At 49.1% G+C, this 13935-nt stretch overlaps 3 protein-coding genes across 3 annotated transcripts; all 3 read right to left on the reverse strand.

Moving 5' to 3' along the window:
- Positions 1-3236: 3236 nt before the first annotated feature.
- LOC124655059 lies at positions 3237-4425 on the reverse strand. The gene is made up of 2 exons (XM_047194029.1): positions 4264-4425; positions 3237-3773 (listed from the first exon to the last, which is right to left on the reverse strand). The coding sequence occupies exons 1-2, from the start codon at positions 4423-4425 to the stop codon at positions 3237-3239; spliced, it is 699 nt and encodes a 232-aa protein (XP_047049985.1).
- A 3084-nt stretch (positions 4426-7509) lies between these two features.
- LOC124655070 lies at positions 7510-11822 on the reverse strand. Its single transcript, XM_047194038.1, has 2 exons — positions 11673-11822; positions 7510-8091 (listed from the first exon to the last, which is right to left on the reverse strand). The coding sequence occupies exons 1-2, from the start codon at positions 11820-11822 to the stop codon at positions 7663-7665; spliced, it is 579 nt and encodes a 192-aa protein (XP_047049994.1). The 3' UTR covers positions 7510-7662.
- A 1140-nt stretch (positions 11823-12962) lies between these two features.
- On the reverse strand, positions 12963-13725 carry LOC124683175. The gene has a single exon (XM_047217740.1). The coding sequence runs from the start codon at positions 13723-13725 to the stop codon at positions 13120-13122; it is 606 nt and encodes a 201-aa protein (XP_047073696.1). The 3' UTR covers positions 12963-13119.
- Positions 13726-13935: the final 210 nt, after the last annotated feature.

Genomic DNA, 13935 nt, shown 5'->3' on the forward strand with positions numbered 1-13935 from the left:
ACCTGTGAATTTCGGGGCCTGTACACAAATATAAAACTATGTAGAGGAAAAGGCTAATATAGTACCGAGTAAAATTATTTACTATGTACTTTTTCCAACAAGCCGTAGACATTGTATGCCTTTATTATTATCATTATTATTATTGTAACATGAAATCCTTGTAAAACTCTGTAATACAAACCTATAATTCTTGATATAAATATGCATTTTCAGACAAATTTTAAATCAGATCTTCATTCGTACTCTTCTCCAAAAAGAAGTTTGACTTGTTATGGTATTATTTACGGTGCAAATATGATTTTTTCAGTGAAAACAAAATACTCCTCCCTCCAATGGAATAGGCACGTGGGTAGAACAAGAAAAAACTGAAGTAGAGAGACTACTTAACTATCTACTCATATTTTGCATTTTACGAAGACATGACCGCAACAAACGATGGCCATATGATTTCCGTGGAAGAAATGGGGAATGTGGAACTAGAGATGAATTAAAATAAGGCTTAGGCAAAACAAACGCGAAAAAAGGTAATTTAGAGGTCAATTCTTTCATGCTCTTCTAACGAGGAGAGGAGAGACCTTAAGGCTGCTCATAGTAGGGAGTAACATAAGGTAGTGTCATGCATAAGTTACTAGTCCATGTTACTACCTTTATAGTGGAAAGTAACTTATAGATGGTGTCATGCAAAGTCTCATTTATTAGTTTGTAGACTCATTTTATCTTGGGGTGTGTGATGTTATGGTAACATAACTAGTTACCACCCCCCTCTTTTTCTTCATTTATTGCTATGTCATGTTACCAAAATACCTTGAAATATGTGATGTTACTACCTAAGTTACTCCCACTATGAGTAGTCTAACTCTGTCAAGAATTTTAATGCACTGGATAATTGTCCAATTAAACATGAGAATTGAGAAAGTAGACACAAAGAGACGTGGCCTAGGGTGAGGTGGCGACTTATTGGGGTTCCTAGTTGGGAACGTTGGAAGGGAACTGAAGCATCCTATAGTGGCTAAGACTGCTCATAGTGGGAGTAACATAGTTAGTAACATCACACATTTCAAGGTATTTTGGTGACATGGCATACCAATAAATGAAGAAAGAGAGTGAGGTGGTAACTAGCTATGTTACCATAACATCACACACCCCAAGGCAAAATGAGTCTACAACATAATAAATAACACAATGCATGACACCACATATAAGTTACTACCCACTATGAAGGTAGTAACCTAGACTAGTAACATGACATATGTTACTAGTCTAAGTTACTCCCCACTATGACCAGCCTAATGCAGAATAAGTATCTTAATTAACCATATTAAAGACAAATTTGAGGCCCTAAATTTTTGGAGGCCCTGTGCCATTGCACACTCTGCACTTGCTTGCCATACGGGTCTGGATCTTCGGTTTGTAGTAACAAAATTTCTTGCGAGACTTAACCCAACAACTTACGGCACGAGCTCATGCACGGCATGTGTCCACGTTCTATGTAAATGGAATGAACTTTTCTTTTTAAAAGTTCAACGGTGGAGGAATCCTCCACCCAAAGTGAAATTATTATTATTAAGGAGGGGCGAGCTGAGCTCGAGAAGTACAAAGAACCCGAAAGATAACATGGGGAAGGTTTCTCAGCGTAATAACGACCGAGACTGCTACAAGAGACCAGCCCTTCGAGCTGAAAGCCACAAGTCCACTGGCTGGCGGCTATAGCGACGAGGCAACCGATGTAGCCATAGATCACAGTGATCCGCGAGGAGGGAGAACATTTCTTGGGGTCACAGGAGCTGGCATCAAAGATCACCGGTTCCTGCTCTTCTAGGTGATCAAAAGGATCAGCAACACCAAGGTGTGTCGTACAAGGGGGCCGAGGGCATGGAGGAGCGCGGCGAGAGCTGAGCAGCCCTCCTCCAGGTCATCCACAGTGGCGGACGCAGGGGCCCGACACAAGCAAGCCACGGAGCTAGGCGGGAGCACCTGGGGAAAAGGTGAAGCAAGTCCTCGTCGTCATTGAAAAACGGGTAGCGGGTGGATGGCAGGACGCCGAGCTTGTGGAGGAGAGTGTCATCCTGGTATTCCCGTGGCGCGCAATCTAGAAGAAGACCCGGACTTTGTCCAGTTGCAGTCGGCGAGCGGGATCACGACGCCGCATGCCGTGGAGAAGGCAGCTCCTCCTGGCAATAGGCGGGTGTTCGACACCTTGGCGAGAGCGTGCAATCCAGAAGAAGGCATGGACTTTGAGCGGCACGAAGTTTGACCAGTTGCAGTCGGCGAGCGAGAGCACGACGCCAGAGGATTTCATGGTGCGGTAGGCGTGTGTCGTGGAGAAGGCGGCTCCTCCTGGCAACAGCCAACAGGCGGGTGTCCGGCACGTCGGCGAGAGCGCGCAATCCAGAAGAAGACCCGGACTTTGAGTGGCGTGAAGTTTGACCAGTTGCTGTCAGCGAGCGGGAGCACGACGCCAGAGGATTTCATGGTGCAGTAGGCGCCTGCCGTGGAGAAGACAGCTCCTCCTGGCAACAGGCGAGTGCCCGGCACGTCGGGGAGAGCCTGCAATCCAGAAGAAGACCCGGACTTTGAGCGGCACGAAGTTTGACCAGTTGCAGTCGGCGAGCCGGAGCACGACGCAAGAGGATTTCGTGGAGAAGGCAGCTCATCCTGGCAATAGGTGGGTGTCCGTCATGTCGGTGAGAGTAGCGTGCTGGAGTGAGGCCGAGACGGCCGTCGAGTTGGGCTTGCGCGGCCGCCGAGACGCGCGAATGTAGCATGAGCGCAAGCTGGTGGTGCGCAAGGACCGTGGCCATCGTGATGGACGGGTCAGTCAATGATTATAAGTTCATAACCCTAGTGTCCATTCCCATTTTAGACATCTACTAGTTCTTTTATTCCGGCGATGGGGGACGATGTGAAGCAAACCGTATCTTCAAACACAACTATGATGGATATACAATAGTAGTTATACAAACCTTTTGGTTTTTTCTTGTTCCGATGAATACCCAACAATACATGTAAAGATCAACGAATGCAACAATCCTATATTCCTATATGCACAACACGAGAACCAAGCTCCAAATTGAGTGCCAACCACGAAATATGCTTCTTGGGCCCTATCAACTCTTTTACAAACCGCAAACCAAACCAAACTAAATACAGAGTAGCTAATCTAGGCATCCTCTCGTGCTAAATTAACTACATCCATGAGAAGATCAATTATTTTTCTGATCGATGGATCATGGATGTCATAGGCCTCTTGCAAGCATGGCCTGGAATTCCTCGGCCGACCTCGGGCTCTGCAGCCACATCTCCTCGCTGAACTTCCTGATGAACATCTCTGCCCTCACATCCACATCCACCTCCCCCATCCCACAACCCCCTCTGCCCGGGCTCAGCAGGAAACCTCTCACGCCGGCGCTCCTACCCCCAGCACGCGCCTTGCTGCCACCACCAGTAGGGGTAGCGGTCGCGGCGCCGATGCCATGGCCATGTACGCGTGTCTTGTTGATGACGTCGTCGGTACGGTCAGTGTCACGTGCGAGCTTGCTGGTGTTGGGCTGCGGCTCTTCCTTGCGCACGACGCTGAGGCCCTTGGGCTGGCTGTAGAGCTCGTCAACGTAGATCGACGCGAAGCTCCGGTGGTGGCCACGCTGGATGGCAGGGACCAGGACACCGCGGGAATGCGTGTCGGCGGACAACCCGGTCACTATGCGTCGGGCAGCTGGGTTGTGGGAAACCCCAAATTTTGACACCGCGGAGGCAAATTGTCCGTTTGCGCCGGACTGTTAGAGATTCCCTTAGGTTAGATCCAAGTAGACAACATATGCAGACCATGACACAACCATAAGTCGGGAGTATACCCACAGGGGTGACGCTACTTGGCCCCAATGAACGAGACTCTCAAATGCGGTGGAGGTGGAGCTGAGAGGGAAGTTGAGGGCACCCGCTGGGCTGTCGGCCACGCAATGGGCTCCCACCAGCGCCTCCCATAGGCACCCTCCACATTTCGGAGCTCATCCCCTACCCACAAGGGTCGGGATCGGGGGAGGGGGGACACTCAGCATCTGTGATAACTTATCGCCTAGTCGGGTCAAACATGCGTCAATGGCGACCATATCGACTTCCAAGATGGCAGAGTAATGGCGCCACGACCCACCTACCAACCGTGAACAACCTCCCGATTTATATCCTCTGACACCGCTACATCATCAAGTCTGCCCATGTCACCATGGATAGGCGTTTGCTGGACTGGCACGAGGTCACCGAGCTCACCAAATACGGCATCCTCGTGCCAGCAAAAGCTAGGATGCCAAGGGTCTGGACCATCATCTTGGGTGGGGTTCCCATGCCACTCCAACAGCTACCATCGGAGAAGAACATCGCCGAGCGGAGGCGGTCTAGGTCAATGCATGGCCGCACAATCCATGATGTCATCGTTGGCGCCCGAGACGAAGCCTTCATGATGTCGGCTTCCGAGGAGAACATCGTCGACTCCGAGGAGGAAAAAATAGAGATTAGTTCAAATTATTGTTCTAAATTTTGCCAAACTTTTAAATTTTGAATGAAATTCTTCGGTTTTTTTGGTTAAATTTTATAGGGTGTGCGGCCCCTATAATACGCGGGGGGGGGGGGGACGAGTCCTGATGGCCCTACAGTGCCTGCCTATACTGTCACAATATAGGGGCTGCCGGTGTAGATGCCCTTAGTTCTAGATATCTAAAGAATATCTATTTGCAAATCTTGAATATAGGAAGTATCCCTTATTAATATATTATAAATTCTGGCCAATAAATAAGGAAGATTATGGATCTAATTTAGTACTAAAGAATATCTACTAGGACAATGCCCGCGCGTTGCCGCGGAAGAGGAAAATATATTAACTTTAAAATACAAATCAAAAAATTGTTCAAGCAACATGGTAGAATAAGCTAAATTGTTACAGTTTCACAAATAAGAAAGCTTGTAAGATTACTGTAGAAAAAGAACAAAAAATGCATACATAAACCTGAAAAGATAATTCAGATCAATGAGATGGATCATGAACAATGTTAAAAAAAAAGGGGAAGAGAGAAACCTCAACCGGTCCAGTCCAGCAAGGCCAGACCCCAGCTCCAAACCCTAGCTACAACCGGTGCTACCTCTGGCGTTTTTGCGTTCCCAACCCCGTCGCCGGCACCTTTTCATTTCCCTCCTTGCTCCTTTTTCTTTTCCCACGCCGATCGTCCCACGTCCTCGACCAGGATAGATCGAGCCTTCTCTTCTCTGAGCTCCCCTTCTCTCCCTTCTTTGACCCAGTTTTGGGATGTGGAACACTCGAACTTGCGTGCACCATTGAGGCGTCCATTCCTCCTTTCAAGTACCATGATCGTCACACCATGTGTGGCAGGCAACCTTAATCCCTCCTCCTCTTATAATTAGCTCACGGATAATTAGGCAATTGTATCTTTGAACCGCTGCTTGCTGATACTTTGCGAACTTGCCACGTATATGAATTGGTCTGGTTCAGCCTAAGGAAGCGGTGTGGGACTAAATTCATACCAGGTCTTAACGTTGATTCCACGTTTTTATAGAGATAAATGCTGATTCCACGTGACACCTATATGGGCCATTGAATTTGCCAGCCCATTACAGGTAGCACGCTGTACGTGGCCATGGACAAGCGCTGCTAACGAATAAACTCGATCCGTTTCTTTTGACGTGTTTGATTCATATGGACGAAAATACCAGCCCGTTCGGGCGTTCGGCAACACGGCATCAACTGTTCCGGCCCACACGACAGCCCAAATTCTGATCCACGCGGGATGTGCTGGCCTGGAGCGGGTTCGCGGGTTCGTTCGTTCGATGGGAGAAGAAAAAACATAACGAACGAACCGGTACGATGGTAAAAGTGCGTAATATGCGTTTTAGTGGGAGGGTAAAACGGTTCAAAGAAAAAGCGTTGACGAAACTTTTTGGCAGAAACCTTAGATCATAGGGACCAAACCGAGGAAACGCTTCTCCCTTTATTATTAGGTATAGATTTGCAAATCTTGAATAATAAGAAGTATCCATTAATTAATACAGTAACTTCTGGCCAATAAATAAAGGAAGGTTTTGATCTGATTTACTACTACGTACATTGATTTAGGGCCCTAATTGCGTGGTGATTCACATAGCGAACCAATAGCGATTCACCACGTGGCAACCCTGAAATGCAGAATTGCCATCCCAACATTGGCTGAGATCCCATCGCGCCAGGAGACCAAAAAGTAGAATGTTATCTCAATATAATTTCCCTTGATTTAATGCCATTTATTTGATTTTCTTCTCTATATAAACAGCCGCAAAGGACAGATCCTAATGCAAACTAAGCACACAACAAAAACACAATTGATCGATCTCCTTATCATCATGGCACTCAAGAACAATGCGACAAGCATGGGTGTGGTTCTCCTGGCTCTTATGGTCATGTCTATCATCATGTCATCATCCTCTGTCTACGCACATACAAGTAATATAATGCTCTCCCTCTAAGTTATTTCCATCTGCTCTTTTCGTTGATGAAAAAAAAAAACAGCTCATTCTACATGTTTCATGAACAAAAAATTGGCACTATTTGCCAACATACATCAGACTTCTTGTATATGTGCGCTAGTTAATTGATTAACTCATGTTGCTTGCAGATGAATCGCCCGTTGACCTTGTAGCTGATGAAGGAGAATGCTTCCATCAGGAAAGCTGTGCTGCCCGTTGCGGGACTGTATGCAGTGTCAGCGGCAAGCCTTCGGCTAATGCCTACTGCAAGGAAGATCAGTGTTGCTGCGCCTAGTTTTATGCTTATGTTATTGCTTGAGCAATATTGATGTAACCGTTTTCTAGCAAACATAATATTATTGTTCACGCAAAAATTATTATCAATCCGATTATGACATGGGATCCATCTTTCCTTAATTATTTGGTGAATTTGGTGAATTTGGTGAGTCTTGGAAATATTTCCATCACCTGTCCGCTATTTTCACAAGCTAGCTTGGTTACCTTGCACTGATAGCCAACAACTCTCGGTTAAAGCTGTCTTTGTACCTAATCCGCTCATAGTTCACGGTAGCCAGTCGGTTGCCATGACATGATGGGACTACATGAGAGATAGATTTGCTAAAATCTGTGACCACATGACATGAAATCTGTTTTGAATTTACATTTTTCGTTGACTCTGGTACGGTCAAAGGGTGATATTTCATTAATGTGTTTGTTTTCATACTAGCTAGCATGTGCATTACAACTTTATGAGCGAGCATCAATGCCCCATCCAACTGACCAGGGCCTCAGTTTGTACAAATAAAATCTCGACGACGGAGGAGGGGAGGATCTCCAAACACAGTTATGATGGATACACAATACTTTACTAGTAGTTATACAAACCTTTTGGTTTTTCCTTGTTCCGATGAATACCCAACAATACATGTAAAGATCAACGAATGCAACAATCCTATATTCCTATATGCACAACACGAGAACCAAGCTCCAAACTGAGTGCCAACCACGAAATATGCTTCTAGGGCCCTATCAACTCTTTTACAAACCGCAAACCAAACCAAACTAAATACAGAGTAGCTAATCTAGGCATCCTCTCGTGGTAAATTAACTACATCCATGAGAAGATCAATTGTTTTTCTGATGGATGGATCATGGATGTCATAGGCCTCTTGCAAGCATGGCCTGGAATTCCTCGTCCGACCTCTGGCTCTGCAACCACATCTCCTCCCTGAACTTCATGATGAACATCTCTGCCCTCACATCCACATCCACCTCCCCCATCCCACAACCCCCTCTGCCCGGGCTCAGCAAGCAACCCCTCACGCCGGCGCTCCTACCCCCAGCACGCGCCTTGCTGCCACCACCAGTAGTGGTAGCGGCCGCGGCGCCGGCGCCATGGCCATGCACGTGTGTCTTGTTGACGCCGCCGCCGGTACGGTCAGTGTCACGTGCGAGCTTGCTGGTGTTGGGCTGCGGCTCCTCCTCGCGCACGACGATGAGGCCCTTGGGCTGGCTGTAGAGCTCGTCGACGTAGACCGGCGCGAAGCTCCGGTGGTGGCCACGCTGCACGGATGGCAGGGACCAGGACTCCGTGGGAATGCGTGTCAGCGGACAGCCCGATCACTATGCGTCGGACAGCTGGGTTGTGGGAAAACCCAAATTTTGACACCGCGGAGGCAAATTGTCCGTTTGCGCCGGGCCGTTAGAGATTCCCTTAGGTTAGATCCAAGTAGACAACATATGCAGACCATGACACAACCATAAGTCGGGAGTATACCCACAGGGGTGACGCTACTTGGCCCCAATGAACGAGACTCTCAAATGCGGTGGAGGTGGAGCTGAGAGGGAAGTTGAGGGCACCCGCTGGGCTGTTGGCCACGCAATTGGCTCCCACCAGCGCCTCCCATAGGCACCCGCCACATTTCGGAGCTCTGCCCCTACCCACAAGGGCCGGGATCGGGGGAGGGGGGTGGACACTCCGCATCATGTTAGAGGGCCTGGTTGGCAGCCACTGTGATAACTTGTCGCCTAGTCGGGTCAAACACGCGTCAATGGCGACCATATCAACTTCCAAGATGGCAGGGTAATGGCGCCACGACCCACCTACCAACCGTGAACGACCTCCCGATTTATATCCTCTGACACTGCTACATCATCCAGTCTGCCCATGTCGGGCGTTGGCTGGACTGGCACGAGGTCACCGAGCTCACCAAATACGGCATCCTCGTGCCAGCAAAAGCTAGGATGCTAAGGGTCTGGACCATCATCTTGGGTGGGGTTCCCATGCCGCTCCAACGGCTACCATCGGAGAAAAACATCGCCGAGCGGAGGCGGTTCAGGTCAATTCATGGCCGCACAATCCATGACGTTATCATTGGCAGCCGAGACGAAGCCTTCATGATGTCGGGTACCGAGGAGAACATCGTCGACTCCGAGGAGGAAAAAGTAGAGATTAGTTTAAATTATTGTTCTAAATTTGCCGAACTTTTAAATTTTGAATGAAATTCATCAGTTTTTTTTTGGTTAAATTTTATAGGGGACACCGGTGTGGCCCCTATAATACGCGGGGGGGGGGGGTGAACGAGTCCTGATGGCCCTACAGTGCCTGCCTATACTGTCACAATATAGGGGCTGCCGGTGTAGATGCCCTTAGTTCTAGACTATCTAAAGAATATCTATTTGCAAATCTTGAATATAGGAAGTATCCATTATTAATATATTATAAATTCTGGCCAATAAATAAGGAAGATTATAATACAGTAACTTCTGGCCAATAGATAAGGGAGGTTTTGATCTAATTTACTGAGTGTATATACTAATTAGTACGTACATTGATTTAGGGCCCTAATTGCGTGGTGATTCACATAGCGAACCAATAGCGATTCGCCACGTGGCAACCCTGAAATGCAGAATTGCCATCCCAACGTTGGCTGAGATCCCATCGCGCCAGGAGACCAAAAATTAGAATGTTATCTCAATATAATTTCCCTTGATTTAATGCCATTTATTTGATTTTTCTCCTTTATATAAACAGCCGCAAAGGACAGATCCTAATGCAAACTAAGCACACAACAAAAACACAATTGATCGATCTCCTTATCATCATGGCACTCAAGAACAATGCGATAAGCATGTGTGTGGTTCTCCTGGCTCTTATGGCCATGTCTATCATCATGTCATCATCCTCTGTCTACGCACATACAAGTAATAATGCTCTCCCTCTAAGTTATTTCCATCTGCTCTTTTCGTTGATGCAAAGAAAAACAGCTCATTCTACATGTTTTGTGAACAAAAAAATGGCACTATTTGATAACATACATCAGACTTCTTGTATATTTGCGCTAGTTAATTGTTTAACTCATGTTGGCTTGCAGATGAATCGCCGGTTGACCTTGTAGCTGATGAAGGAGAATGCTTCCATCTGGAAAGCTGTGCTGCCCGTTGCGGGACCGTATGCAGTGTCAGCGGCAAACCTTCGGCTAACGCCTACTGCAAGGAAGATCAATGTTGCTGCGCCTAGTTTTATGCTTATGTTCTTGCTTGAGCAATATTGATTTAACTGTTTCTTGCAAACACAATATGACAATATTATTGTTCACAGAAAAATTATTATCAATCCGATTATGACGATGGGATCCATCTTTCCTTAATTTTGTGGTGAATCTTGGGAATATTTCATCGCCCGTCCTCACAAGCTAGCTTGGTTACCTTGTGCTGAGAGCCAACAACTCTCGGTTAAAGCAGTCTTAGTACCTAATCCGTTCATAATTCACGGCAGCCAGTCGGTTGCCACGACGTGATGGGACTACATGAGAGATAGATTTGCTAAGGGCGTGTTTCGATTGCGCCTAGGTTAACCTTGCCAAAATTGGCCAGCCAATTTTTTGGCGCAGAAATCTGCCACCCATGGGCTGCCAAAATATTGGCTAGAATCAGTGAAAGAAACAACAAGTGATCCACAGGCAGCCCAATAATTGGCAACAAACCAAACAGGTAGGAGGATATTTGGCATGACCAACTTTTTGGTAGGGTAAGATGGGGACACAAACCAAACAGGCCCTTAAATCTGTGACCACATGACATGAAATCTGAACTTGAATTTACATTTTTGTTGTTGACTCGGGTACGGTGAAAGGATGATATTTCATTAATGTGTTTGTTTTCATACTAGCTAGCATGTGCACATTACAACTTTATGAGCGAGCATCAATTTCCCAGCCAGCTGACCAGGGCCTCAGGTATACGTTCTCTGAACACAAAAAAAAAGGAACCCTTTCAGCTTATGTAATAATAGGCGTGATCAACTCGGGGCGGTGGATCTTCTGTTTGTAGTAATAAAATTTCTTGTGAGACATAACCAAACACCTTACAGCACAAGCTGATGATAGTCATGCACCACCTGTGTCCACGTTCCATGTAAATGGAATGAACTTTTTTTTGAAAGCTAAACGGTGTAGGGAATCGTCCACCCGAAGTGAAATTTTTATTATTAAGGAGGGACGAGCTGAGCTCGATAAGTACAAAGAACCCGAAAGATTACATGAGGAAGGTTTCTCAGCATAAAAACGACCGAGACGGCTACAAGAGACCAGCCCTTCGAGCTGAAAGCCACAGGTCCACTGGCCGACAGCTATATCGACAAGGCAACCGATGTAGCCATGCATAGATCACAGTGATCCGCAAGGAGGGAGAACATTTGTTGGGGTCGCTGGAGCTGGCATCAAAGACCATGCGGTTCCTGCTCTTGCAAGTGATCCAAAGGATTAGCAGCACCAAGGTGTGTCGTACAAGGGAGGCGAGGGCATGGAGGGGCGCGGCGAGAGCTGAGCAGCCCTCCTCCAGGCCATCAACAGTGGTGGCCACAGGGGCCCCAACACAAGCAAACCACGTAGCTAGGCGGGGGCACCTGGGGAAAAGGTGAAGCAGGTCCTCGTCGTCGTTGCAAATTGGGCAGCGGGTCGATGGTAGGACGCCAAGCCTGTGGAGGAGAGCGTCGTCCCGGTATTCCTGTGGCGCGCAATCTAGAAGAAGACCCGAACTTTGTCCAGTTGCAGTCGGCGAACGGAAGCACGACGCTAGAGGATTTCATGGTGCGGTAGGCGCCTGTCGTGGAGAAGGCAGCTCGTCTTGGCAATAGGCGGTTGTTCAACACGTCGGCGAGAGCGCACAATCCAGAAGAAGGCCTGGACTTTGAGTGGCACGAAGTTTGACCAGTTGCAGTCGGCGAGCGGGAGCACGACGCTAGAGGATTTCATGGTGTGGTAGGCGCCTGCCGTGGAGAAGGCAGCTCCTCCTGGCCACAGGCGGGTGTCCGGCATGTCGAGAGAGTGTGCAATCTAGAAGAAGACCCGGACTTTGAGTTGCGCAAAGTTTGACCAGTTGCAGTCAGCGAGCGGGAGCATGGCTCCAGAGGATTTCATGGTGCGGTAGGGGCCTACCGTGGAGAAGGCAGCTCCTTCTGGCAACAGGCGGGTGTCCGGCACGTCCGCGAGAGCGTGCAATCCAGAAGAAGACTTGGACTTTGAGCGGCACGAAGTTTGACCAGTTGCAGTCGGCGAGCGGGAACACGACGCCACAGGATTTCATGGTGCGGTAGGCGCCTGCCGTGGAGAAGGCAGCTCCTCCTGGCAACAGGCGGGTGTCCAGCACGTCGGCGAGAGTGCGCAATCCAGAAGAAGACCCGGACTTTGAGCGGCGTGAAGTTTGACCAGTTGCAGTCGGCGAGCGGGAGCACGACGCCAGAGGATTTCATGGTACAGTAGGCGCCTGCCATGGAGAAGGCAGCTCCTCTTGGCAACAGGCGGGTGTCCGGCACGTCGGCGAGAGCGCGCAATCCATAAGAAGACCTGGACTTTGAGCGGCGCGAAGTTTGACCTGTTGCAGTCGGCGAGCGGGAGCATGACGCGAGAGGATTTAATGGTGCGGTAGGCGCCTGTCGTGGAGAAGGCAGCTCCTCGTGGCAATAGGTGGGTGTCCGGCACATCGGCGAGAGTAGCGTGCTAGGAGAAGGCAGCTCCTCGTGGCAATAGGTGGGTGTCCGGCACATCGGCGAGAGCAGCGTGCTAGAGTGAGGCCGAGACGCGCGCCAAGTTGGGCTTGCGCGACCGCCGAGACGCGCGAATGTAGCATGAGGGCAAGCTGGTGGTGCGCAAGGGCCGCGGCCATCGTGATGGACGGGTCGATCCATGATTATAAGTTCATAACGCTAACATCCATTCCTATTTTAGACGGAACAGATCTACTAGTTCTTTTATTCCGACGATGGGGGACGATGTGAAGCAAACCGTATCTTCAAACACAACTATGATGGATACAATAGTAGTTACACAAACCTTTTGGTTTTTTCTTGTTCCGATGAATACCCAACAATACATGTAAAGATCAACAAATGCAAGAATCCTATATTTATATATACACAACACGAGAACCAAGCTCCAAACTGAGTGCCAAGTGCCAACTGACGAAATATGCTTCTAGGACCCTATCAACTCTTTTACAAACCGCAAACCAAACCAAACTAAATACAGAGTAGCTAATCTAGGCATCCTCTCATGGTAAATTAACTACATCCATGAGAAGATCAATTATTTTTTTCTGATGGATGGATCATGGATGTCATAGGCCTCTTGCAAGCATGGCCTGGAATTCCTCGGCCGACCTCTGGCTCTGCAGCCTCATCTCCTCCCTGAACTTCCTGATGAACATCTCCGCCCTCAGGTCCACCTCCCCCATCCCGCAACCTCCTCTGCTCGGGCTCAGCAAGAAACCCCTCACGCCGGCGGTCCTACCCCCAGCATGCGCCTTGCTGCTGCCACCAGTAGTGGTAGCGGCCGCGGCGCCGGCGCCATGCACGCGTGACTTGTTGACGACGCCGCCGGTACGGTCGGTGTCACGTGCGAGCTTGCTGGTGCTGTGCTGCGGCTCCTCCTCGCGCACGACGCTGAGGCCCTTGGGCTGGCTGTAGAGCTCGTCGACGTAGACCGGCGCGAAGCTCCGGTGGTGGCCGCGCTGTACGGACGGCAGGGGCGGGGCCGGTGAGCGATGGTGACGGTGGCCGCTAAACCGACCAGGGCCAGACCACCGGACGCGTACGACGGTGCGGCGGATCCTGGCGTGCGCGGCGGCGGCGATGCCGGCGCACCTGCGCAACCACCGCCACGGCTGCTGCCTGCCGCCCCTGACCCTGGACGACGACGAGGTGCGCATGGCGAAGCAGGACATACGGTGCGTCTACCTAGCTAGTGCGAACTGATCTCTGTGATGATGATGATCGAGGGAGAGAGACGAAGACGAGCTGAAGAGTGCGTTGTAGAGGGGACGCTATGGGAAGATGATCCGATCTTTTGTAGCGTGGGCTGGAGTGATGGGGAAAGGGCGCGTAGGATTTGCTTTCGGCGGTTGGGGCGGGTAAGACTCACGCTATGTGGTTGA

This window comes from Lolium rigidum, chromosome 1 (genome assembly GCF_022539505.1).
Source record: "Lolium rigidum isolate FL_2022 chromosome 1, APGP_CSIRO_Lrig_0.1, whole genome shotgun sequence".
Taxonomy (NCBI): domain Eukaryota; kingdom Viridiplantae; phylum Streptophyta; class Magnoliopsida; order Poales; family Poaceae; genus Lolium; species Lolium rigidum.

Coding starts and splice junctions, on each gene's coding strand:
- LOC124655059 (XM_047194029.1), bottom strand. CDS start 4,425: ATGACATCATGGATTGTGCGGCCATGCATTGACCTAGACCGCCTCCGC. Junction 3,774..4,263: donor GCACGAGGATGCCGTATTTG/GTGAGCTCGGTG, acceptor AATCTCTAACAG/TCCGGCGCAAACGGACAATT.
- LOC124655070 (XM_047194038.1), bottom strand. CDS start 11,822: ATGCCGGACACCCGCCTGTGGCCAGGAGGAGCTGCCTTCTCCACGGCA. Junction 8,092..11,672: donor TCCAGGCCTTCTTCTGGATT/GTGCGCTCTCGC, acceptor ATTCCCACGGAG/TCCTGGTCCCTGCCATCCGT.
- LOC124683175 (XM_047217740.1), bottom strand. CDS start 13,725: ATGTCCTGCTTCGCCATGCGCACCTCGTCGTCGTCCAGGGTCAGGGGC.